Genomic DNA, 25,686 nt, shown 5'->3' on the forward strand with positions numbered 1-25,686 from the left:
TTAGCATTTGGCACTTATTGTGAATGTAGATGTTGCAAATGTTGACTTATGACAAGCAGGGTAAGCTGTTGGTTGAAAACTTTGTTGTTGTCATTGTTTTATTTTACAGAAGCACAATGATTAACAATGGTTGGAAAGAGGTTGCAATTAGGATTAGAAATATGGCTTGAGTTAGGTTTGGTTGTTGGATGCAGAGTTGGAATGAGGGCTGGAATTATGGTTGGAGGTAGTGTTGGAGGGAGAGTTGGATGTGGTGTTGAAAGGAGGTTTAGGACGAGGCTCAGAGGAAGGAAGGTTGGTAGTGAACCAATGTCTTTCACTACCACTTCACTAGTGTCTTTTACCCCAGACTAAGCATAATGTAGGGAAAAACTTGAAGAGGGATTTTATGAAATCTGTACAAGACATGACAAAAGCTAAGATAAACAAGTAAGTTAAGGATAGGCCGAATGTTTAAAGTGTGAATAGTGTTTCTAGATGCAACTACGTCAGAGTACTTAGCAGAATTTTATTTCAATTGGGGCCAAGATGAGCAGAAAAAGCTGAAAATTTCATAAACCATAGAGGATGTTAATACCAAAAGACATAGTTATAACACATTTAATGAGCAGAATATGGGAAAAGTTGAATGGTTGAAATAGCACAAAGTATGCAGGAAGAAGGTGATCTCTAACTATAGATTAAACGTCATCACCTGCTCTGGCACCAAGATGCTGTGCAGAATAGACAAGGATGCCATCAGGTGACAAAGGCTGAAACTGCAGTTCAACAACAGTCCTGTGCCGAATGCTCATCGGAGGAAATGACATCCACGAAGACTGGTTAGTACTGAAGGATGGATCTGTGATCCTCACAGCTGAATGGAAAAGACAAGGCACAAGTTAACTTAAAAAAAGTAACCCACAAAAGATATTTGCCTTATAAAAATATAAACAGTATGCAGTTCCTTGAAAGATACTCATACCACTTGCACTTTTTAAATTTGTGTAACATTACATCTGCAAACATCAATATATTTTACAGAAATTTGACTTGATAAATCAACTCACAATACTGTATATTTGTGAAGAGGAAAGAAAAGGAAACATTACTTTTTTTTTTTGCTATTAAAAATGTGTAATTCTGCCCTGAATTTGTAATCACCCAGCTTTTAACAAGTGGGTGGTAAAAGCCCTTTTCAACCACTTACTCATTTGAGAGATGTCTCTACCAGCCTTGCACAAGCTTTGATATAAAATTTGGTCAATTTTCTTTATAAAATAAGAGAATGAGCTTCAAAAACACTTCCATCCAGTATTTTTCTCTATAACTCTGAACATTTTTTTTTCCTGAAGAAAAACATCCCTACACTATTGTGCTGCCGCTACAACGTTTGACTGTGAATTGTGTGTTCAGGATGATGTGCAGAGTTATTTTTCCATCACATATAGCACTGATTTGTCTCAGGCTTCCTGTGTCCCCAACATAACGCATAGCAAACTATAAAACAATTTTTTTTTAATAATGTCTTTCTTCACAGACCTTTTTCATAAAGACCAGATTTGAGAACTGTAGAGTTGACAGATTATCCTACCTGAACTGTGGATCTCTGCAACTCCTCCAGAGTAAGCAGCTTGTTGGCTGCTTCTCTGATCAATGTTGACCGTGCAAAGCCTACTGGTTAAGGTAGAAAAATATGTCTAATTTTTCGTAAATGGTCAGGAGGGAAACTCTTTTTATTAAATGCATGACTTATGAAGGCAATTAGTTGCATCAGTGTAAATTTAATTTTTCATATAAAAACTCTCCAGTTAAGCACAACTTTTTGTTGTTTTTTCACAGAAAGTCCCTCTAAAAATATATCGCCATTTCCAGTTGCAGTGCAATGTGTAAAAGTACAAGAGCTATAAATACTTTTGCAGGAGGCTTTATAAAATAAATAAATAAATAAATAAATAATAAAAAAAAAAGGATTGATAGGTTCTGCGTTGCAACCTGTCTCACAGTGGAGTCCTGCAGTCCCCAAGGGGCACTGGCAGGTATATCCATTCGGCAGAGGGATGCAGGTGGAGCCATGGGTACAGAGAGGAGGGGGCCGGTGTTCAGGATCACACACAGACACGGTCTCAGTGCAGAGGGTTCCTTTCCATCCGGGCGGGCATTGGCAGCTGTACATGGGAACAGTCGAGCACATTGTAACACCTGTAAATTCTGCCATTCCCTTTACTTATATGCTTTGCAACAACACTGACTAGAAATATTACCACAACACGTTTGTTTTTGCTCCATTTTTGCCATGAGTTGAAGTCAAACATCCAGACCTTTTTTTTATAGACACAATAGATGTGTTTTTCCCAAATGCGGTTAACAAATCCGTCTAGGTCTGTGATGGTGAGCACTTTTCCTATGCCAAGATAATCCATGTGGCCTATAAAGATGCTGATTACAAAGCATGATTACTGCACAGGTGTGCCTCAGGCTGGTCACAGTAAAAGGCCGCCGTGAATTGGGCAGTTTTGTCACACGGCACAATGCCGCAGATGTCACAAGTTTTCAGGGAACCTGTGACCTGGCATAAGCCATCTCCAAAAGCGTTTTAGAAAATTTGGCAGCACCTCCAACCGGGCTCAGAACCGCAAACCACGTGTAACCACACCAGCACGGGACCTCCACAGACAGGTTTGAGAACAATACTTGAGAGAAATGGGTTTATTTTGCATGTAGAAAATGTTTGGATGTCTGAGTTCAGCTCATGACAAAATGGGGGCAGAAACAAAAGTGTTGCATTTATACTTTTGTTCAGTATAATTAAAATCTAGCCATTACAAAATGGAATCACTGCAAAATATAACCCAATGAATCCCAAAGATTTTTTAACTCACTAGACAGATGAACCAGAGTCCACACACGTCCCTGCATTCCTGCAGTGAACATGAACACAGGGGGTGACTCCACATTGACCCACACTACGCCCGAAGGCTGGATGCCCTGCAGGTTGCCCCAACGCTTGAAACTTCCCATCTCTCCTGGTCCGAAACTGAACATCAAAGATGCACCCTGTGAAGGGAGCCGATACAGATGTTAGAGAGGCATTTTTTTTATTTTAAGCAAGTGGACATAAGTTCAGATCCAAAGTGTGATCCAAATACGGATGGAAACAGCATAAAGCACTTACAGTGGGCGTACAGGTTGATTGTTACACCAACATGGATTCAGGGAAAAGGGGGAAGAGGGGAAAAGTGACTAATACAAGAAACAAAAACATGTGTAACAACAGATACAGAAAAAAAAAAAAAAAGAATATATATATATATATATATATATATATATATATATATATATATATATATAGTTAACAATACCTTAAACATACATGATCTGGTATGTACAAAACTACAGATTCCACAATGGCATCATTTAATAAACAAAAATGAAGCCAAAATGGCGAAAATAATGGGAAAATAATGAAGCTATAATAATAATAATAACACGCATAAAAGTTAAAATAAATGATCAAATAAAATAAAACAAAATAGACAAAAAATAAATACATGCAAAATACTATATGCAATCAAAAAATGGGAAGTAGTTTTATTATTATTAGTAATATTACCATATTTGTAGTTATTAAATCCACCAACTTGCACCGCAAGTCTACTTTTTAATTTGACGGTCCTCTACGAGATCCTCTCCATCTGCTATCAAGCTTATCCATCTCCACGTTTGCTTTTTGCTATTACAATTCAATTTTAGCGAGAAAATATTTGTTTTGGCCTGCACCTCCAGCGCTCGGGGCCTTCTATAAATAAAAAGGGCCGAACTCGACCCTCACAGTCATCTGCCCATACAGACTCTTTTCTCTCAGCTGCATTAGTCATTGGCATAAACAGGATGCCTGGGAAATGTCATGCTCATTCATGAATATTCATGGCATGATGCTGTCTGCTTGGCAGATTCAAGTGGTTGTTGTGATGCAAACACACAGCGTCAAAAAAAACAACAACAAAAAAAACCCAACAAACTCCGGGAAAATTAACAAGGAAGATTAGAAAAGACGGTGTGCCTCGATTTAGCTGTGTACCTGTTCGTTCAACCAAAAAACTCAGAGTTAGATTCAGCAGTTGCACGCCGCATGTTCTCTCAAAGGCTGTAAATAATTTGCATTGTGACACAACGTAACCCAGATTCATAGCAGAACATTTCCCTAACTTAATCTTAATCTACTGAGGTTTTATGTGACAGGCCAACACTAATCATTGCATAATTGTGAAGTGGAAGGTGTAGGATGCATCATTTCAACATTTTTGCCTAATAATTTGTGGAACGGAGATGAAATGGAAAAGGAAGAAGAAAGCTATTCTTGGAAAATAAGCAAACCGAGTCGTATTTACAATTTGTCACAAACCACAAAAGGGTTAGAGTTGATGTGTGGAGATAAAGTAAATGCGCAAATATTTCTAATCTCTAGATGTGACACTATCCGATAAATGTGCAGTTGCAATTGCACTGAAAAGCGGTTCTACAAAGTATTGACCCACAGGGGATGAAGAAAAATGCATGGCGTGATTTTTATATTTCTTTGGAAACATTTTTGACTACATCTTTTTCCATCAACTGCAAAATCCTCATAGTATACATTTGCAGTTGCAGTGTGACAAAATGTAAAAAGTTTCAAGCGGTACGAATACTTCTGCAAGTGGCTGTATTTTGAATCAGCGACAGAAACGTGAGGGCAATCATTTCTGTTTTTGTTTATTTGAGCAGCAGTCTAAACAGAGCGACTTTCTATCCCCCTGCTGCGGCAGCCACACAGCCTGCTCTTTCACTTTTCCAGCAGGGGAGTGTGGATCTGTTGATAACCGGGACTGAAGTGCATTATCAGTGTGTTCACTGCCAGCCATCATGATTAGGGCTCGAGGAAGGTCACACAGATCTGATTAGACGCTCATGAGTTCTCATTACATCCTGAGTAGAAAGGTTACGGTTCCACCGGTGTGGCCCTGCTCAGGTAGCGCTTTACAGCAGGCGATAGTGACACAGTTAACACAGCAGGAAAAGAACAATGTCTTTACTTTGGTTGATTTGATTTTTGCCTTGTCTGGCGAACAGAGAAATGAATTCTAGATGATAAAGACGAAAACATACAAAGCACTCCGGTCCCTTATGACTAAAAAGCTTTTGTTCCACTCAAATTGATCAGCCGTGACTTTTTTTTTCATAATGACAAGCTTCATTGCTGTGGTGCAGAGATTGCCAAATAGGGTTACGGCGCTATTCATAGCGGCTGTCATCATTACAGTGGTGGCAATTTTTGCTGCACAGCACTTCACATTAGTAGGCAAAATGAATACCCTCCAAAATCAGTTCTCACAGAGGGTCGCCAGGGAGAGAGCATAAATGACGCTGGTGTTGACAAAAGATTATTTGGATAGTGCCCTTGTTCAAGTGACTTATCAGTAGTGGAATGAATTTACACACAACACACTGTACAGGGTGTGAAGCAATTACAGAGTGGAGATACAATCAACCTCAAAGCTCTGTTCTGGCCTGTAATTCCCTTTTCATTACAGACCTTCCCTCTGCTTGCACAAAGACAAAGATCCTGGGAGAAAGTCCAAGCCCCAGTGCTCCCGCTGCAGATAGCAGTTTTTGGGCTGTAATAAAGCCATTGAAGTCTTACCTTGAAAGCCTTGACGGAATCTGGAGCCAAGTGGCAGCAGTTCAGGGGTGAACTCATTATATCCACCTACAAAGAGCTGGTTGAAAACATTGAGGCCCACCAGAGGTCCAGGAGAATATCCTGTTCTGTTCCGCTGCCCGTCAACCTGAGGAAGACGTATGGTGAAACATCAATATTCACGCCGGAGCCTCGCATCTGTAGGCGTCGGGAGTAGGAGGACAATTTCACAATCTGCTGAACCTGGCGAAATGTGCAATCTCAGATTTATCGCTCAGTCCGTGTCCACTTAATAGTCACCCTCCCAGGTTTTTGCCTCTAAACAGGCTTTTTATAGGGCACCGAGTCACCAACGCTCTCAAACCTTGTTTTAGACAAAAAGAAAAAAAAAAAAGAATCACTGCCTCCAGATTTTTACACTAACGTCAAATGATGCAAACATCCTGTTTCACTGGTTACTACAGTGAATTGACTTGTTCAGAAAAGAAAGTGAATGCTTTACAAGAAAACACAACAGCATAACAAAAACATCGACATCATTATGAGTATATGAGCATTGTTCAGTATATGCGCTCCTGTCATGTTCCAAGTTTAACAAAAAGGAATAAGTTAATGAGTTAATAAGTGAGTTATTCACGGTATGGAGTCTTAAAGTAAGGCTTTTACATTTTATTAAGTATGCTTTATATTTGACCACAGATGCCACGAGAAACTGGCGGGGAGACTGGAATCAAACATTTTTCAGTCTGAAACTTGTCATATTCTTTTACAAATGAGTTTTTTGCTAAAAAGAAAATGATCTTCTACTAAGACAGACGATGAACAAACCGCTGTGAAAATCAAAGAAATAACACAAACATGTAACAAAGCATTGAATTACCTTCAGCCACCCTGTTCTTTTGGACCTTCCAAAGATAACGGTGTGGATGACGATGTGATAGTTGAGCCGATCGCTGACTATGGTTGCTATTCCTGACCCAAGGTTAAATCTGTGAACAACTCTGCCGCTTCGTAGTCCTAAAACAAGGAAGTCGTCCCCGTCATTGCCTGAAAACATGTGGTCATGGAGGTCATTAGTAATGATCGGAAATGTAAAGTAAACGTCCTAACTTAGACATAGGTACATATTGCATTCTTCATATGATCACTGGTGATGGTAAAAATGTGCATAAAACCTAGACAGAAAGTATTTCTTATAATTTCAGACAGAAAAAAAAAATATGTGCTGAATTTAGGTCCTTGTTCAGCCTTGTTTGTCACAGTTCCAGTTGTTTTAAATGTAAATTATTGCTCAGACTGTGGCTAATGGACATTTCTTTAAGAGAATTTTCTTGCTGCCATTTTACGACTTAAGACACATCTTTTCTACTTGAATAGCTCTGCTGATTTAATTAAAAAATAATTACTTCTTAATAGTTTTTTTTCTTAACAAATAATGTATTCACATTAGAAGTTAGATTTTCCAAAACTTTCAGCATGGATGCCAACAAATACGGAGGCGCTGGCTCCCCGTTATTGCTTCAGCAAAGTGTGTGTGTGTGCTTCTTGAGCCCACGTCAAATAATTAGTGCTACTACATTCCTTGATGATGCTGACAAGAGATGCCACTTCATTAGATGTTCACATTTAATCTATTCTTATGTTGTGCCTTTTGCTCATTATACGCATTGCTCTTGTATTGTTTTGCCTCCACCTTGATGAACTGATCTCTCAAGAGAGAACAAGTGCATATGTCTGTAAGATGTGATTTTTTTTTTATCCCTCTTTTTTTGTTCTAGATGAAATGTGCCACTGACAATGGCGCAGCAGTTACCTGCAACCGAATTTGACCCCGCGGAGGAAAAAAAAAAACCCTGCTAATTTATTGTGAGAGCTGCCAACAGCATCTCGCCTCAAAGCGTGTCTGAAGTTATTCATTTTAAAACTCTCAGGATGATTGGTTTGCATGTTCGGTTTGCGCGAGCCGCCACAACTCTGCAGCACGCAAGTCAGAAACAATAAAACATCAGCTGGAAATCCTGTGATTTTTGGATTGTGAAAATGTTCATCAGCATCAGGGGGAAAAAAAAAGCCCCTAGGGAGATGGTGTCTTTGTTTAGAGGAGAGGGAAAGTCCCTTACTTAGTACATTACCATAAACTGGAAATGATCAAAATGGCTTATATAACCTAAAAACGGATCAGTTTTCTATCTTCACTTGCTGGTTTGATTCCTTTAAAGCACCTCTGTGGGTGACAGGGTTCAGCTCACCTTGTCCCTTTTGTCCAGCAAACAGAATCAGGTTGTCTCTGGCAGCAGATGAATTATTTGCGAGCGTGAACCTCAACTTGAACTCGTAGAAGAAACTGAGGCTGGGAATGGAGGTGTAGGCCACAAACGATGTGTAGCCAAACTCATCAGTTCCACTGAATCTGGCACGAGTTATATTGATGGCTGAAAGGAAGAGAGGGGGAGAAGAAAAAAAAAAATCTCAGCAGCAGCTGTGAGGTCTTCTCTGCTCGAGTGATAATCTAGCAAGAGGTCTGATTCATAATCTGCTTCCTGGTTTACCAAAAGATGGCACTATTGCCCCATATTACAGACCCCGGCTTAAAGAAACATGAATTTTCTTTTCTGATGCTATTAGATGATGACCTGTTTTCAAATACTACCACCTCCTCACTCCTATTCTATTTTCATCAGTGGCTGTTTAGAAGAGATTCTGGCATGCAGGCTTTACTTTAAATTGCGATGTTCACCAGGGTAGCACAATAATCCAGATGATTTTCAATTACAATCTTCAATTTACACATTCAGAATGCATGGTTGATTCAGTAATGTTACCCTCTGCCTTTTATCTGAGCACACCCATCTACTTGATTTTACACACGGGACTCAGTGTAAATTTGCCCACGCTCAATCAAAATAACACGCTGCCATGTTTAGGTTTTTGCTCATCAATTTTCTTCACATCATTGAGGGCCCAGACTAAAAAACAAAACAAACAAACAAAAAATAAAACGTTCTGTCTTCTCTGTGCGGAAGCTCCTTGCATGTTCTTCTGCAGCCTCGGGCGATGGCTAAGAGTGCTTCAGAGCACCCTCTGTGACTGCCCTCGGCTCAGTTTGGCTACTAAATTATTAATAAAGCTGCAAATGCTCCGGTTATTGTCTGCTAGAGCAGTTTGCCTCAGTGAATTGTCATTGCGCTTCTTTATCTGCAAACTGGGCTGTGTTTAATTAGATCGTACACATATGCTGATGTATATCTCTGCCATTAAGTTCTTTGCACTCATGACATCAGACTAGTAATAACACATCAACACCCTAAAGTTAACTAACTAAACTGTTTTTGTCCTTGCATTTATATAGCCCAATAAGAATTGCTAATCAGACTTGATTTTGGTTTTAAGGTGACAGCATTTAAACGTAACTGCTTTTCTAACGTAAAATGATTGATGTGCAACAAATAGCTTATGTAAATGAAAAAGCAAAGCAGCTCCTCCTAAACTACAAATAAATGAAAATCCTTGACATGGCAGAGTGTTCAAAATTATTTTACAAAGATTTCCATAAATCTTGATCTTGTTTGATTTGTCCTCACAATTTCAATTTAACTAATTGAAATCATCTATCTTCAGAGGATTTAAAAAACTAACAGGTTTCAAGATATATAATACTGGTAATTTTTGAAGTCTTTTGGAGCATCTCACTGTTTTTTTTTAGGACTGCACTGTATTTAGCACCATCCATCTTCCTATGAACTCTGATTTTCCTATCCCTACAGAAAAAAAAGAGAACCACAGCATGATGCTGCCTCTACCACGTTTTATGGGATGGCTATGTCCTGATAAATTTGTAGTTGTGCCGTAATCTTTCTTCTATGAGGTGATAGACGTAATTGTCCTCTGTGAGATGTTTGGTTAATTTCTCCTTGTCTTGTCTGCTGTGCTTCCTGGTCTCTATGTTGCCGTTTGTTTACTAATGTTGTCTAACAAATGTCTAAGGCTTTCACAGAACAATTGAATTTACATTAAGATTAAATGAAACTGAATGGACTTTGTTCTTTAATCAAGGGACTACCGAAGGCAATATGACAGAAACTTATTTGGCAGCATCAGACTGAACGAGGGGAAATACAATTTTTAAATTGGTGCAAATTTACAAAAAGTACATATAAACATAAAAAAAAAATTACTTAGTATTTCACAAACTATCACATTAAAGCTATGCACTGTCATGATACAACCACAAATTTCAAAGCATGAAAATGTTCAAGAGGTATGGCCTCTGACTCTTTATTTTGCATGGATTAAAGGGAATCAGAATGCATCACAAAATGACCCATAAGATGCAACTTTTGGACAGCAGAAATAAACTGCTACATCCAGTCAGGCCGTATTAAATATTACTTCCACTTTGCTGTGCATTTGTGTTATATAGTCCAAACCGGCAGAAGCTGCAGAAGTAAAACAAAATGACATGCAGCTCAAGATCGTGAAATGAGTTCTGACATAAAACTGCTTGCACACAATGTGCATCTTTTTTTCTCTCCTCATCCACAAAGAAGCTAAGGCTACTCATGATTTTGAAAAACAACCCTGGATAAAAAGCAATTTTTTTTATATAATAAAAGGTTAAAAAACATAATAAATCAATTCTAATCAGAGGTGCTGATGCATCCAAAACTTGAACCAAACTGGAGCATTTGTTAATGTAGTGTATAAAATAAACAAGCTTAGCCACCCTTGGGCAGAATACATAATTTGTTGATCTAAGAGGTAAAAGAGGTGAAGCACTGCAACCCCCTGCAGCAAAATTACCATAACATATTAGCATTGTTCAATGCTAATGCACAGCAGTTGTATTTAATGTTGTGGGCATGATTCAGAACATGACAGACCTGAATTGACTTGAACTCCTTCAAGGGAAGAAGTAATAATTCAGAATTATCAGCTCATAATAACTCCAGAGGTGATAAATCCCTTCTGTGGCAACACCAAGCGAACATCGACTCCTTGAAATAACTGATGGAGAATCTGAAAATGAAGCTATCAAAGGGGTACAAATAAGGTTATAAAAATATATCAAAGTGCTTTGGGCAACAATTCTCAATACTTTGAAATATCATGAAGAAAAGGCAGTTAAAGTAAAATGAAAATCCAGAAAAGATCTGCAAGAGCAGCACGACTCCCAGGCAAACCTGCACTCCCACCAAGAAAAACATGAAGCAAAACTCTACTTACGATGTTCTGGATTATGACTGAACAGCCAGGGTTCATATTAAAGTCGACATTATCTGTGATTTAATTACAAAATCTACATTATACAAAGGAGAAATACTTGAAAATTAGAACTGAAAATTAACTGAGCTCGTAAAGTCTTAAGAGACAGAAACAGACCTGTTAAAAAAAGAACGTCTCATCCAATGCAAAGCTCAATCACTAAAGTACTTACCACAATTTTTAGATTTCGAGGTCACTTAAGTAGAAGAAACTGCACTGATAGAAAGAACAAATTACTCTAAATATCCACTAAATGAAAGTGAAAGTGACCAAAAGAATCATGCTAACATGAAAGAACAACTATTTAAATCAGATCCTAAACTTCTTTTTGAACTACTGTAGCGGAGTAAAGCTTCTTCTCAAACAAGACGGAGGCTCGTATTTCCTTTACTGAACCCTTTTGTTCAGTATTTATTGAAGAGGAAAAAAAGGGCTTCAGCCGATAAAAACAGAACAACAGCAACAACAACTGCTCGTAACCAAGCAATAAAATCAACAAAGCAAGATAGTGACTAAACAGTAACAGATCCTTAAGCATTCTTCAAAATAAAAGACTTCCTCTATTCAAATAAATCATGTCTTACACTGAAATATATTTCACTTCGCCTTTGTAATTGTATACAATCATATTCAATATAATAATAATAATCATCATGTAAATTATGCTTAACATATAATTGTAATCAGTCACTTATCATGCAAATATACTGAACAACATAAGTGTAAAAAAGTCACAACAACTACATTAGAGAAGACGAGACAAAAGTTTTCCATCACCAGTAAATTTGGAGATCATTAAAATAAGCAGTGGTGAATTTTAAGATTAAGAACAAAAGTTTTTTTTCTGTGCTAAAAGTAACAGGGCGTTGATATTTGATATTAGGCTTGTTTTTGAGTTCCTTTCGTTTTAGCAGACCCAAAATCAAAAAAATATGTAACTCAACAAAACATTTTAGCAAGATTATATTTTTGTAAAAAGAAAAAAAAAAGTGTGACATATCCTTGAAGAATGTTTTCACTATCTAACAGCTAATTGGTTGTTGTGTGAGTGTGTGTGTGTGTTTGTTTTATTATGTCAAATCCTGACGATTATTTACTTGCATTTACTTTTTCCGGCTTTGTTGATCTATTTCTGCTCGACTGGAAACATTTGATACGGAAAACAGATGAGCAACTTTTTGGCAAGCCAGACAAATATTCAGTTTTAGTGATGCAAATCTGGGAAAACGTCTAAGAGAGATCTGTATAGTGTACGGCAAAAGTAATGATGTCCCTTGAATTTCACATTGCAAGAGCAAACTCCTGTGTAGTTAAGTGGGATTTTATGTAATAGACCAACATGAAGAGTTCAAGCATCTCCATTGATAATGTGGCCACTAGAATGTTTCATAGGAGGAGAATGTGTTCAGAGTGGCCTGTAGCACTAACTTCCCAGCTCATTTGTTGGCCAAAAGATTCAATTGCCAAGATATGTGTACATTTAATACAGAGTACAAATAGAACTTGTAATTCTGATACTGAATATTTTTCAAATGTCTGATGATTTATGCTTTCGAGGCATTCCACCTTCATGTCCTTGCCTCTCATTTTCCTTTCTCTTGCTCCTTTGTAGTTCCTTGTGAAATGTGTAACTAATGGCTGCATATCAGAACAAAACAATAAAAATATTACTTGTAAAGGAAAGACTTGCAGCTGTTTCAAATGTCCTGGCAGACGAATAGCGTGAGCTCTCTTCTCCAACAGGAGAGAAGGAAAAAAAAAAGAAAAAAAAAAAAGACAGCTAGGCTCCCATGTAATTACTGTTGCTATTTTGCAAAGGCGCCACACAAAAAGTGGTGCAAAGTTCCAAGAACAAAAAAGCCCCAGGAGGCAGGGGGAGTGATCACTTTTTGACTTTGATCTAATCTGATGTTTCAGGATTAAAATTCAAATGTCAGCCATGTACTTAGTGTGAAAATAGAAGGTTAGGTTTCTGTGTTTGGCAAGTGGGTGCTGGGATTCTGACGGAGGCTGCGGCATGGCTGAGCGACTTATATGCCAAGCACCCTGCTGCTGCTACAGTCAGTCTAGTCAAGCAAAACCTTTTGTTTCTGCGTGTCACAACCTGTGAAGCCCACAGGTTTTTTTTTTTTTTAATGGCACTGCTGGGGCTGGGTTAAAGATTATAAAACGGCATATGAAATACAAAACGTGTAAAAAAAAGTTAACGTGGCAGTCATTTATCAGCTATTAAATGCCTGCATAATAATACTGTGGCACAACTTTATAATCATGTTTGCAAGCTCTATATAGCTGGTGTCAGTCATACACAAGTGCACGCACAGAGAAATAATGTCTTTCACTGGAGATCCAGTCGGAGGAAACAGATCTTATAAACTTTAAATAGTCTTTTAAAATATTCAGAAAAGCAGGAATGAGTTTGATTATCCGACTCCTCTGCTGGAGGAGGACGTTTCTGCCTGCTCAGCACAATTCAGTTTCATTAATCCTTTTTTTTTATTCAACAACAGACTCTGATTATACCAACTGCTCAAGGCTTTCATCCACCAACTGTTTGGAGAGCCAACTCTTAATGAATTTGTATCTGCATTAACCACTCTGCAACGTTCTGAGTCAACCGTGTTTATCACCTACTTTGGTCGCAGAGTAGCCCCTGTCGTCCAGAGGGGCATAAGCAAACGGCCTCCAGCTGTGACTTTGGGATACACGTAGCTCCGTGGCTGCAGGGTCCGCGCTCGCAGGCGCTGAGCTGGCACAGTCGGCCCGTGTGGAGTGGCGGGCACTCGCAGAACCAGTCCTCGGCGTCACTGTTGTAAGCAGAGACATCGTTTTAGCTGCCGCTTTCTGCATTGGCTCACAGAACAATGCTGGGTGGGGAAGAAAGAAAAAAGAATGAGATAAATAAACTATCAAGAAAACCCAGATCTGAGTGGATGGTGAAAGCAAATGTGTCCAGCCAGAGGGAATGAAATTAAAAAAAAAATCTTCTGATAATGGTTGAGAAAAATACAAATCCTATTAAAGCTTTCTCCATCTTAATAGTTACAGCTGGGGCACATTGTTTTGATCTTTTTTTTTTTTTTTTGCATAGGTGAATATACACTCTCTGAATTATAACAGCAGGAAGCAGGTCATTAGCAGTATGACAGCCAGAGGAATACCAAGAATTTATATAATAGTTTGTCTCCTTCTCTTTTCTGTTTTCTTTCCCCCGCACTTCTTCTCTCAGCAAGAACAGAAAGATGATCTAACATCTGAAGTGATATCTAGACTGGGACTTTATAAAGTGCTCTTACGACATGCACAATTCTAAAAAAAGGTATAAGATAAAACAGTGGAAGCATCGGTAGGGTTTCAGACCTTTAAATTAATAATGCTTTTTGAGCAGCAGCACTGTAGGATTTATTTTGCTCCTTCAAGAAAATGGCTTCTATGAATGAAATATTTACATTCTGCCATCAAAGCTGAGCATTGTTCGAAAAAACTGTGCCTGCTAAGACACAAAAAAGGTTTCTTTGCAACACAAAATATGTAATATGAATGATTTTCATGATTAGCAAATTGAGCTTTCTTTTTAAATACAAAGATAAATTGGATACCATGCCCTGTATAAAAATACAAAAGTAATACATGTTCTATCACTGTCCGGCATTAAGTCATCTTCATATTTATTGTTTTAGGTCAGTTAGGATTAAAAAAAAGGATTTCTATTAGCTAAAAGCCAAAAACGACTGAAATAACTGTTTTCAAGACTTCTGGTTTTCACTTCAAGAGTTTTGGAAACTCTTTTTACAAGTTTCTCACTACAGCTGCAATTTGTCCCTGTAAAGGTCACAAGGAAGCAGTGTGTGTCTGGAGATCAATTTCACAAGAGTCTTTTAAAAGTAAAAAAAACAAAAAAAACAAACACAAACAAAACTAACTTACAAGAATGAGTAAGAGAAGCAGATCAAAAGTCACCATCTGGACTTTTCAAAATTACTTGACCATGCAATAATGTTAGAATTTGTCAACTTTGAATTAGAATAAAACTAATTGAGAACATTTATCTTGCCTATTATTTTCAAATGTATGAGATATAAATAATTTTAGTAATCCTGTCAGGAAATATTTAGTCTGATTTATTATCAGTGAGAATTTTTTTTAAATTGTACATATCTGGTTTGATCTGTATATGGCAGCTCATTGTCTTTGCCATCTGTGATGGTTTTTGTTACAGCAAGAGTCAACAATAGAAAATACTGAAAAAATGTGCCAGAAAAGGCACAGATGGTTTTTTTTTTTTAATAGACTTTGACAACCGACACGAGGAAGTTTGGTTCTTTTAAATTGGATAAATTGCCTTTAAAGTTGTCAATTAAATGTGGTTCTTAAATTGCATGGGGTTTTGTTCGCAAATTCCACATAGTTTCTAAAATAGTCTATAATACAGTCAAGTTACCTCAAGAGCAGACGACACGTTAACTATAGCTATAGGGTTTCTCTATCATGGGTGAATGGTTCAAAGATCTTTATTTTCTACACCAAAGTGTGGCCGAATTTCAGCAAGTCATACTTTTTTCCCCAACATACAGAGTGCAGGAGCTGTGAACACTGAAAACCGACATGAAGGCTATTTTCACACATGAAATGCAGCTCTAGGGTTGAAATGCTGCAAAGATGTTCCAGACGGGTGGCAAGTGAGAGCGCAAATGTCAGCCGACTTTGTTCTGGACTCGCAGATATTTTCAAGCAAAATCTTGGAGAGATCAGAAAATGTGAGCAGCATTCAAAAAAAAAAAAAAAAAAAAAAGCAGCAATTCTTGGTGAGGGTCTTTGTAAGATAGTATGCTAAACAGTACCTTCAATCATTATGCCTTGCAAAAATATTCACACCCGTTGAGCTTTCCACCTGTTGTTACTTTACTAAACCTTAATCGTTATTAGGACTTACATGAATAAAATTCAGTTTAACCACTTAACCTGAAAAGTCACCTAGTTAGTAAAAAAAAAAACTTAAGCTGTTTGTAATTTAATCTTTGTTTGAATAAATGAATAAATCCATATTTTCTGTGAATGCAAGAAACAAACAGGGGAGGGATAGAGTTATGCAAAAGTTTAAAGCAGGTTTAGAATATAGAATATAAATATACATTTCCAAGCTTTAAATATGCCACACAGCTTGGTTCAAGTAGCCATTACGAAATGGAGAAAGTATGGTACAAGTGTAAACCTATCAAAGCACAGCTGTCCCGTTAAAATGAAAGGGTGAGCAAGGAAAGCATAAAGAGGAGCAGCAGTGAAGAGACCCATGGTAACTCAGGGAGAAAGGAGATTCATAGCTGACAGAAATGCAGTTTCCCATCATCTGCAGCTCACACTGGAGAATTTTAGTAGCTGTGAACGCCACAAACCTGGCCTTTGTGACAAGAATGGCAACATTGCAGAAAGAAAGCATAAGCAAGATATGCTTTGCAATTTTCTATGAGCCAGGGAAGAGACATCAGTCGGCAGATACTGTAAAGGATGAATGGACTCTGGTCAGATGAAAGACGCTCCACTTCAGGGAGGCTTTTCTTCAGCACAGCTAGTAAGAGTTGATGAGAAGATGGATGTTATTAGACACAGCCCAAAACCAGAAGAAACACTGTTCCTGGCTGCCAAAGTCTTGAGACTCAGGTGGACCAGTGACCATAAACATACAAGCACTGCTCCAACGGTACAGTAGAGATCAAAGCATTGTCATGTGTTAGAACGAATTTGTGCAAACAGTTGAAAATTGCAATTCTCAGATGCCATTATATTTTTGCAAGATAGGCTGAAAGAAAATTTTATTCTCTAGATGCACAAAGCTGATAGATATATCAGAAAAAAGCTTTTGTAGCTGTAAGCTGACAGGACCCAATACATACATTTCAGATTTTATTTTGTAACAATTTTTGCTTTTTCTTTCACCTCAGAGTAATGCTTTGTTTAACATCAGAATGTCACATCAAATTCCACCAGTTCCTAGTAACATGCTGTCAAATGTAAATTTGGAATTTTGCACAGCACTGAAAGTTTGATATCGGGAATGGAGTCTTTTTATTTACACTTAGAGGAAAGTTCTTGCAGAAAATGAGTTGATTTGGAAGAAAAATGTATGAATGGCAACTGCAGAAAATATCCTCTGTACATTGCTATGATTCTTTTAAATCATACATGAAACTATCAGATGCTCAAATTAAATATCTGCAATAAACTTCAAGATCATACCCAAAACCATGAACATGAATGTCGGTTGATTTTCATCTAGATGATCATTAATTAGACTGAATGAATGTTCCAAAATAGATTTTGGATATTTAGCCAAAATCAAAATTTTGGCTAAATAGTCAAAATTGAGATTTTAATGGTTTGATGTCAGATTAATCTGATTTAATCTGACATTAAACCATCAATTTACAATGATTTAATGTCAAGCCACAGATGATTTGATATAAATTGTGGGTTACATCAAATAAGCCACAGATTATTTTGATAATGCAGCTTATCAGATTTTGGAGCTTATGTTGATATACTGTAATTTCCTTTTAGATCAATACATTTCTGATGGCTGTCAATGACAAACAACTGACACAAAGATGCTCATAAGGAGTTACAATAATTTGTCTGTAAAGATGATTAATTTCCTAATTCTCAAAAAGCTGTTTGTGAGTCGTCACAACAATGAGATGATTCTTATAAAAGCTGACAAGCTTTCTGTACGTCTCCACGGGGGCTTGGAACCCTTTCTGCTCGGCTATATTTTCTCCGCCTTTCATGTTTGAAAGCTTCTTTGCTGTCACGTTGGCCATGAGTTCCTGGTAGTTTCTTCTTCTTCCAGGTAAAGAAGACATGAGAAAAGAGGTCTTCGAATAAAACTCTAGAGCATCAGGCAACTTTGCAGTAAAACATAACCCTGTTCACCAGATAATCTGAGCTAAAATAACATTTTACAACCTGTAGTAGACTCTGGCTTAACATACCGCTGGTATCTTTAGTTAAAAAAAAAAAAAAAAAGGAAATCACAACAGATGAGTGTTTTTGAATATATTAACATGTTGTTGTGGTTGTAAAATATCCTTATATTTATCAAGAAATAGTCACAACAAACACAAAAAGAGAATACCCCCAGAAAAACAATAAATGTAGTTGGAAAAAATAAGTTTACATACACCAAATAAAAAGAAACATACACCTTGTTTTACTCACTGTCTGAAGTTAAATCATACCAAACCTCTTATTCTAGAACTATCTAAATTATTTCTATTTGATAAACTCTGCAATGTTAAGATGAAGAGCTAATATTTTATCCTTAAATGTTTTTACTTAATGAAAGAAGAAAAAAATCCATCATAATTTAGAAGAATAAAGACTCAAAAACATCAGTCTGTGTTTAATAATCAATATAATGTGTTTCACTTAGCAAATTTAAATACTGAAATAAACTACGTTTACAATAATAGTCTAAATTATTGTAATAAAAATTATATAAGATATAGTTGTATAATAACAACACAGAAAAATTGTTCTTAAAAAGAATAAAGCTTATATAAAGAATAAATCTTTGTAAAAACCAATCGTTAGAGGTTGGCCTAAAAATCGACTGGTGCGTCGTTGATAAAAATATAAACTTTGCACACAGAGTTCACATAAACTTATACTGATATGTAGCTCAGAACAATGTATCAGCAAACCCGGATTTGGTAAAGACATTTTTTAAGGGCTGAGTTATTATAATGGAGAAAAATCTGATGTGTCAGAAGTTTTAGTTTTCTGAGGGAGGCAATCCTCTTTCCTAACTCTCCAAAGAAATTCAGTTTTAGACCTGGTGGGAAAAAAAGATAGGAGGAACTGCATTAGGCTGTTTATAATCATGTAATTCCAGGGAAGGTACATCCTTTACAATAAACTGGAAACTCAATTGAGCGGAGGGAGCAACAACAAGCAGCAGATGTTTCTGACTCCTTGTATGTAACTCATGCATGTGTAGATCAGGAGACGGTATATGCTTAGAAAAACACTCGAGATTTAATTGCCCTAATCAAAATCTCGATGTGTGGGGTGACAAAAGGTTATTTTAATTTGCCTGAGGCAATCACTTTGATTACATAATTGTGGTATCAAAACTGTAGCTTGCAGACTAATTTGAATATTTTAATCACAAATGCATAAAAGCCGGTTACGCGACACGTCTTAGGCCATTCAAAACGAGAACGGCACTGCACAGAGGCTGAATGAATTTTGAAGAAGCTATACATTTTTAATCTAATAAGTACCAGATAAAATGATGAATAATGGAGCAGTTTGCGTATGATACCATTGCTACTGCAGACGGAACGCTGTGCTCAGGTTTTCCAGATTTCATACTTGTAAGTTATTCACAGGGCAGTCATTTTCAAATGCATGCTGGTAAGCAAAAGAGATCTCTCATAATAGTTGTTCCACTGCCATGGAAGTCTTCAGTTGTTGTGATGAAAGCTTTTATACTTTTTTGAGAATGAAAAAAAAACAAAAAAAAAAAAAACGGCCACCGGGTGGAATTGATATTATTTATAGAGGAGAATTGCTTTGGTGCTGTAATGCCATTCGCTTTCCAACACTGCGAGGAGCCAATTGGACACAGCTATACAAAAGATACTTTAGCGCCTGAAGAGTGGAGGACAAGTGAGTGGATCGAGTGAAAGGTAACTAATCTCTCAGTCAATTATTTGCAATTTAAATTTTAATAAAGGCAACAGGGGCGAGGTGCAATTTGCACACAGCACACATTTGACATATTCAGCCTCCTGTTTGAGCAAAAGGTTGTTCGATATCTCCCTGACCTCTTCCAGGCTCTCTTTCAAACATTTGCCTGGGTGGTAAATCAGGGCGATGTCTGCTAAGTCTCGGTTGCACTCCTTTCAAATATGCTGCCATAGAAATGCACACAAAGATGATAACTTGAAATAAAATCCGTATAGAAAGGAGGAATAAAGCACCAAGGGAACTTTTCTCAAGGGATCAGGCAACATTTCTACAGTTCTGCCCTCTGGAAAAAAAAAAAAAGTTAATTTCTTCAACCGTTCTTCAAGTATATTCAAGCCAGAGTTTAGCGATGTAAAAAAATCTGTGTATTTCATATATCCAGGCTCTTAGCTAAAAAGAAAAATATATATATATATATATTTAGAGGATCTCATAAGAAATGCAGTTTAAAAGAACTTCTGTTAGGTTAATAAATAAGAATAAAGGATAATAAATAATGCTCATTTCCTGTTTTTAGTTTCAGGTTTTAATGTTCATTGCACAGCTGCTGCATGTTGGATGTTGAACACAAAGACTCAAAGGTGTGAGGTCATTGGGCCAGAGACAGTCCTCGCTCTACTGCACAGACGTTCCACCTGAGAAAACACATACATTAAGACCAACACCTGCTTCAAACTGTGTACAGTGCTCTGTAAAGGTGTTGAAAACCCTGAACCTGTTCACATTTTGCCAAGTTGCACTCACAAATTTTTATGTATTTTATTTGCCGTTTGATGCGATACACCAGCACAACTTAAATTGGATCCCTGAAGTGCAACGCTATGTCTCTATACTGACTGTGAACATCTGGAGATTGAAATGTTCACAAATTCTTCTTTGCAAACAGCAAACCCAGTCAGACTGGATGGAGAGCATTCAGAACATTTCAAGTCTTGCCACACACTCTCATTTTGCTTAAGCTTGGAATATAACTGGAAGATCCTAACACATGAATAACCTTTGACCTGCACCATTCCACTGTATCTCTAACTGACATTTAGCAGTAAAAGACAAAGAGGTTTCAACAGAAAAAATGTTCAAAATGACAAACTCCATGAATAATAAGGTTTTCTTTTTTTTTTTTTTTTTTGGCTTCGTTAAAAGCTGCAGAAATAAAAAATAAATAAATAAATAAAAAATGATGTTGGTGTGCAGCTCCAGAGGATCACCGATTGCTGGTTTCAAAATATCTCTGGCTCCCAGTTAATTATTTTTCACCGAGATATAATCATGCCAATGCTGTCTGTAGTTAAATTCAATCCTTCTGATCAGTGTGCCAGTGGTCCTGCTGAAAATAATCAGTAATAATAGCAGGCCTCAAAGAGAAGCATTTCTGAGGGCATGACTTGCTTGACTGTCAAGGGAGTGTGAGAGAGTGACTGACAAGCTGTTTGGAAATACAGGCCAGGAGGTTTGTTCACTGTTTGACCCATACTGCACACAACGCTGCACATAGTAGTAATTCATGTCTATCATTTTGCCATCATTGTTTTTAGCCGATAAACAACGTCTTTCATTCCAAGTTTTCTACTTGCCTTGTCTTATTCATCTTGATTTATATGAAATTTTTATGTTTGAATGTGTACAGAAGGTCCCTCGAACATTCTGGTTTAAGGTTAGGTAAGGATAAGTATTACAGAACAGAAAATTGTTTGTAAACAACCCATTACAGTCCATTTACCTAGCTTTTGTGGCACTAGCCATATTTATTTGCAATAACAGACAGGAAACAGCCAGAGAGAAAAGTGGGGAAGCCAAGTTTCCGGAGTTGGGAATCGAACCCTGGATGGCTGCATGGAGAACTCCTTACCTCCGTATATGGGGCGCCCAGTTTACCTCTACACCAATTTGTGTGTTTCTAAATGTGAAATTCAATTCATTTTTGCAAATTTGTAAACAAAATTTTAAATCAAAAGGATTAACTTTTTAAGGTTTTCTCTGTGTTCTAAATTAATTAAAAATATAATAACTCATTATTTGGTTTCTGATTGCATCAAAGGACATTTTCAGGGCCACAAGACTTTTTTTTTTTTTGACAAGAAAAAAAAGGTGCTTGAAACAGCCAAAAATATAAAATTATTGTGAGCAAATCATTCTTTTAAATGTGTCCTTCTGATGATTTGCACTAATTAAGCTATGACAACCTGATTCGCTATTTACATGTTGGGATAAACAAAGGAACATACTGAAAGACACAGAGAATTCATTGCAGAATAATGTGCAAATCTAATAGCATTAGCTTTAAATTCTACACCACCATAAAAGATTGAGCTTTTTGAAATGATGCAAATTCTCATGTTCCAATGGCCATGCTCTGAGCATGAATTCTTGCTTTTCCTTTTACAAACCCTCAGTGATTCTCTACTATGACCCTTTCAAAAGAATATGTTTTACTCCAAACAACCCCACCAATAAAAGTGATCCCTTAAAAAGAAATCCTTATTCTGATGACACTATGCGTTACTTGAGACATAATAGCCTCCTACAGCCAAGAGAAGGTTAACAACTTTCACCGCTGACTAATTCACAGGGATAAACTGGGAAACATTTTCTACACAAGACCACAATGTGGATATTCACTTCTTTATTAAACTACAGCCATTGCTTTTTCTATTTTAACATTTAAAAAGCCTAAAATAGCATTCATTCCACTAAAAAGCAACTATCCTTGTGTGTCCAAAGCCTCTATTTTTTATTGATCGCCATGTTCTTCTAAAACATGTTTTGCTCACAGTAAACAAAATTGGGCAAATTTATTCATATGAGTGGCATATTTCTTTATCACTGTATGTGGAATTCTTTAACACAGTTGTCCCCGGTTCGATTGCCAGCCGTAAACCATTTACTGCATGTATCCCTCTTCTCCCCCTGCCCAGGTGCTAATGAATAAACACCACTACTGCCACAAAACTCTTCAGAAAAAGAAAAGAAAAAATCTTATACCACACCATAAACCCCAAATGAGCAAGCAAATCTGTCCATACCTGTAAAATTATCAAAAAACAAAGATTAGTCAAAGACAAGCAAAATGGTTTAGCAACTAAACTGCTACCTGCATATAAAAGCATTTGCTTTGAAATAATCTTTGATCAACAAGGCCATTTGAAAAACTACAAAAAATATTAATTCACACCTGAGGTGGATCTTCAACCACAATTCTTTTTAGCAGAGCTCCTCTTGCTGTTTCTGTGTTAATTTCCTCAGGAATAGCAACTAATTAAATACAAAAACTTGTTTGGCCGAATAGAAAAACTGCTACTCATTTTCTGGCAAGTTTTTTCACCCAACTGGTTAGTGAGACACCATTAAAGCATTTACAATTCTCAATTCAAGTTTGGCCTTAGAATAACCTCTGTGAAGGTTGATTAAAAAATACACAAGAGTTATTTTTGTAAAGCAAGCAAAGAAACAACTATTAACAAAAATGCTGTCTTGGTTACAGCATCAAATCATGAAATATGAAAAAATGTTGGATTGCGGAGCTTTTCCCCAAGACTGTGTGTAGAATGTGTTGCACTTGTTAACCAATAAGTTGTTTTTTTTTTTGTCTATGGCAACTTTTTTATGAATTTATATATTTTTTCTGAGATAAAACACGACTTTATATCTCCTTATTTACATTTAACTTGCTTGAATTTTAATCAGTGCCCATGTAATCTTGAAAATAATCTTTAAAAATATAAATATCACATTTGTTTTAAAAGAATGTCGTCACAAAATTTTAAAACCATGAATGTTGCAAACTGGAATGAGCTGCTCTGTTCTCAGTTTCTGTCATGATTGGAGGTTTGGTGAGGTGAGGGAGGGCAAGAGTCCACGGGGAACAAAAACAAAATCACTCAGTCAAAAACAAACAAACAAAAAATATAAAGCACAGTCAGGGTAGGATCTGCCGTGGAGAGTCCGGCGGGTGACGCCGGCGCAGAAAGAGGAATCCCGGAGGCGGATCCGGAGGGCCAGCAGGAAGGCCAGCTGGACGCTCAGACGGAGCACTGGGACGCTTGGGAGGCTGCTCCACAGCAGCGGGCACAGGAAACTCGGGAAGCAGAGTCTTGGGCGGAGCAGATGGAAGCTCGGGCAGGGACTGGCGGCTGCGAGTTCAGGCGCTGCCTCGGCGCAGGGAACGGAGGCACCTGAGGACGGTGCCCAGGGGCCGGGGCCTCCGGTGGCTCAGGGCAGCGTTGACGGCTGGTTCCCACTCCGGACGGGGGGATCACCAGCGGAGCTCCGCCACAAAACTCCTCCAAGGGGACCGCTCCAAAACACCGCCAAGCGCTCCACAGTCTAAACTGCATCATGCGTCTCTCACCTACGCGGTCAGATCCCACTGTCATGATTGGAGGTTTGGTTTGGTGAGGTGAGGGAAGACGCAGGCAGACCCAGGATGAAGATGATGATGATTTAATGATTGAAAACACAAGAAGCTGGCAGAACAGACTGGTAAGATATGACGAGGATCCGACAAGAGACAAAGACAACAGGTGGGACTAAATACACTGGGAGGGTAATCGAAGAAATGAGACACAGCTGAGCACAATCAACAGGGAACACAGAGACTCACAGGGAAACAGGATAATAAACACAGAAAAAAACCTCAAAATAAATACACAGAAAACACAGATTGTTAGAATTATGTTTGTTATCATTCTTACATTTCTAATTTTATGTTACTAGTTGTTTTTCTATTTAGAAGTTTAGTGTTCAAATTTGTTGAAACTGTGGAGAGACACAATTAAATTTTCCTTAATCTCAAGTTTTTACAGATGGTGACTCAGATCTTCCTGGGATACTCCTGAGCTGTAAACCTATCTGTGTTAATTAAATTACTGTGTCTCCCCTCTTTGTTTCTGAATTCACATCCTACTGTGAAGATAGGATAGGATGTGGGGGTTTCACCCCCTCCATTCCTTTTCACACCCTTCTTGCTAATAAAAGACACAAGCAAACTGAAGGTTTTCAGAACACATGGTGAGCGGCTTGGAGAAGCAGTTCACTGTGTCTTCTCCTTCTGCAGAAGTTTGGTTGTAAACTCATATACGTTGTCTGTGGTTCTTTCTTTTTATGTAGTTTTGAGAAAATACCTATCACAGATCACAACAGTTTCACAGGTTGCTTAATTTATGTTGTGACAAAAAGTGTTTCTTGACATAGTTAATGACCTACTGTTGGATAACAATATCTAAAACCATCATAAAACTAGATTGATGTTCTTTGTTACGATTATCAAACACTAAGTCACATTGTGTTTATGGAGGATTAAAGGGGAATTTTTCAATACAAAATTTGAAATTTTCTGGCTGAATTGATAAAACCATCTCTCTTTTCAGATGTGATGTATTTCCATTTTATGAAAAGATACATTTCTAAACACATATAAGTGTATCAAAATAAATAAGACAATAATAGCTGTAGGCTTTTACTCTTAACTTCTAGATAAGTTTCCAGATTTATTATGTGAATTAAATCAAATTGTGAGACTTCAGGCATTATATCTAGATCATAAATCATCTAACAAAATGAGTTGCAGCGCATCTCCTGAATTATTAGTGGCTCCTGATCAACAAACTTCAATTATTGTCAATGTGAATCTCCCATAAATTTATGGCTTTGCAACCCTCTCAAGACTGTAATTATCCCTGATGCTTGAGTGTTTTTTAATGACTGTTTTTCCTTGCATTCAACTCTCTAGTTATATACTTGAACTCAGCCCTCTGACAAGCCAGTTTCTTTTATTATAGACATTTTGTGGTTTACCCTGCAAGCTGAGTGTGTCAGTTGAACAACTGTGAAGTCAGTAGAGTAATCCATCATTAAAAGAGATATGATATGATCAAGAACAAACATTTCTATATTAAAATCCCATTTTAATCAATCTTATGTAAGAATCTATTTTCTGACAAATAGTTTTTGTCAGACACAATTTTTTAGTGTTGTGAGTCATAATTTATTAAAAATTAACAGAAATAAAGTCTTAAAATTTG

At 37.3% G+C, this 25,686-nt stretch overlaps 1 protein-coding gene across 1 annotated transcript in view; it reads right to left on the bottom strand.

Moving 5' to 3' along the window:
* Positions 1-25,686, bottom strand: part of eys (EGF-like photoreceptor maintenance factor) — a 183,479-nt gene that overhangs the window by 1,346 nt on the left and 156,447 nt on the right. The window contains exons 43-49 of the mRNA XM_088012971.1: positions 13,553-13,725; positions 7,906-8,088; positions 6,537-6,703; positions 5,660-5,804; positions 2,862-3,036; positions 1,975-2,147; positions 695-856 (exon numbers count right to left, since the gene is read on the bottom strand). Of these exons, the coding sequence (XP_087869097.1) occupies positions 695-856; positions 1,975-2,147; positions 2,862-3,036; positions 5,660-5,804; positions 6,537-6,703; positions 7,906-8,088; positions 13,553-13,725 (1,178 nt within the window). The remainder of the gene's footprint in view (positions 1-694; positions 857-1,974; positions 2,148-2,861; positions 3,037-5,659; positions 5,805-6,536; positions 6,704-7,905; positions 8,089-13,552; positions 13,726-25,686) is intronic.

The sequence above is a fragment of the Poecilia mexicana genome, unplaced genomic scaffold, assembly GCF_051168715.1.
Source record: "Poecilia mexicana isolate PSO_F unplaced genomic scaffold, ASM5116871v1 scaffold_15, whole genome shotgun sequence".
NCBI lineage: Eukaryota > Metazoa > Chordata > Actinopteri > Cyprinodontiformes > Poeciliidae > Poecilia > Poecilia mexicana.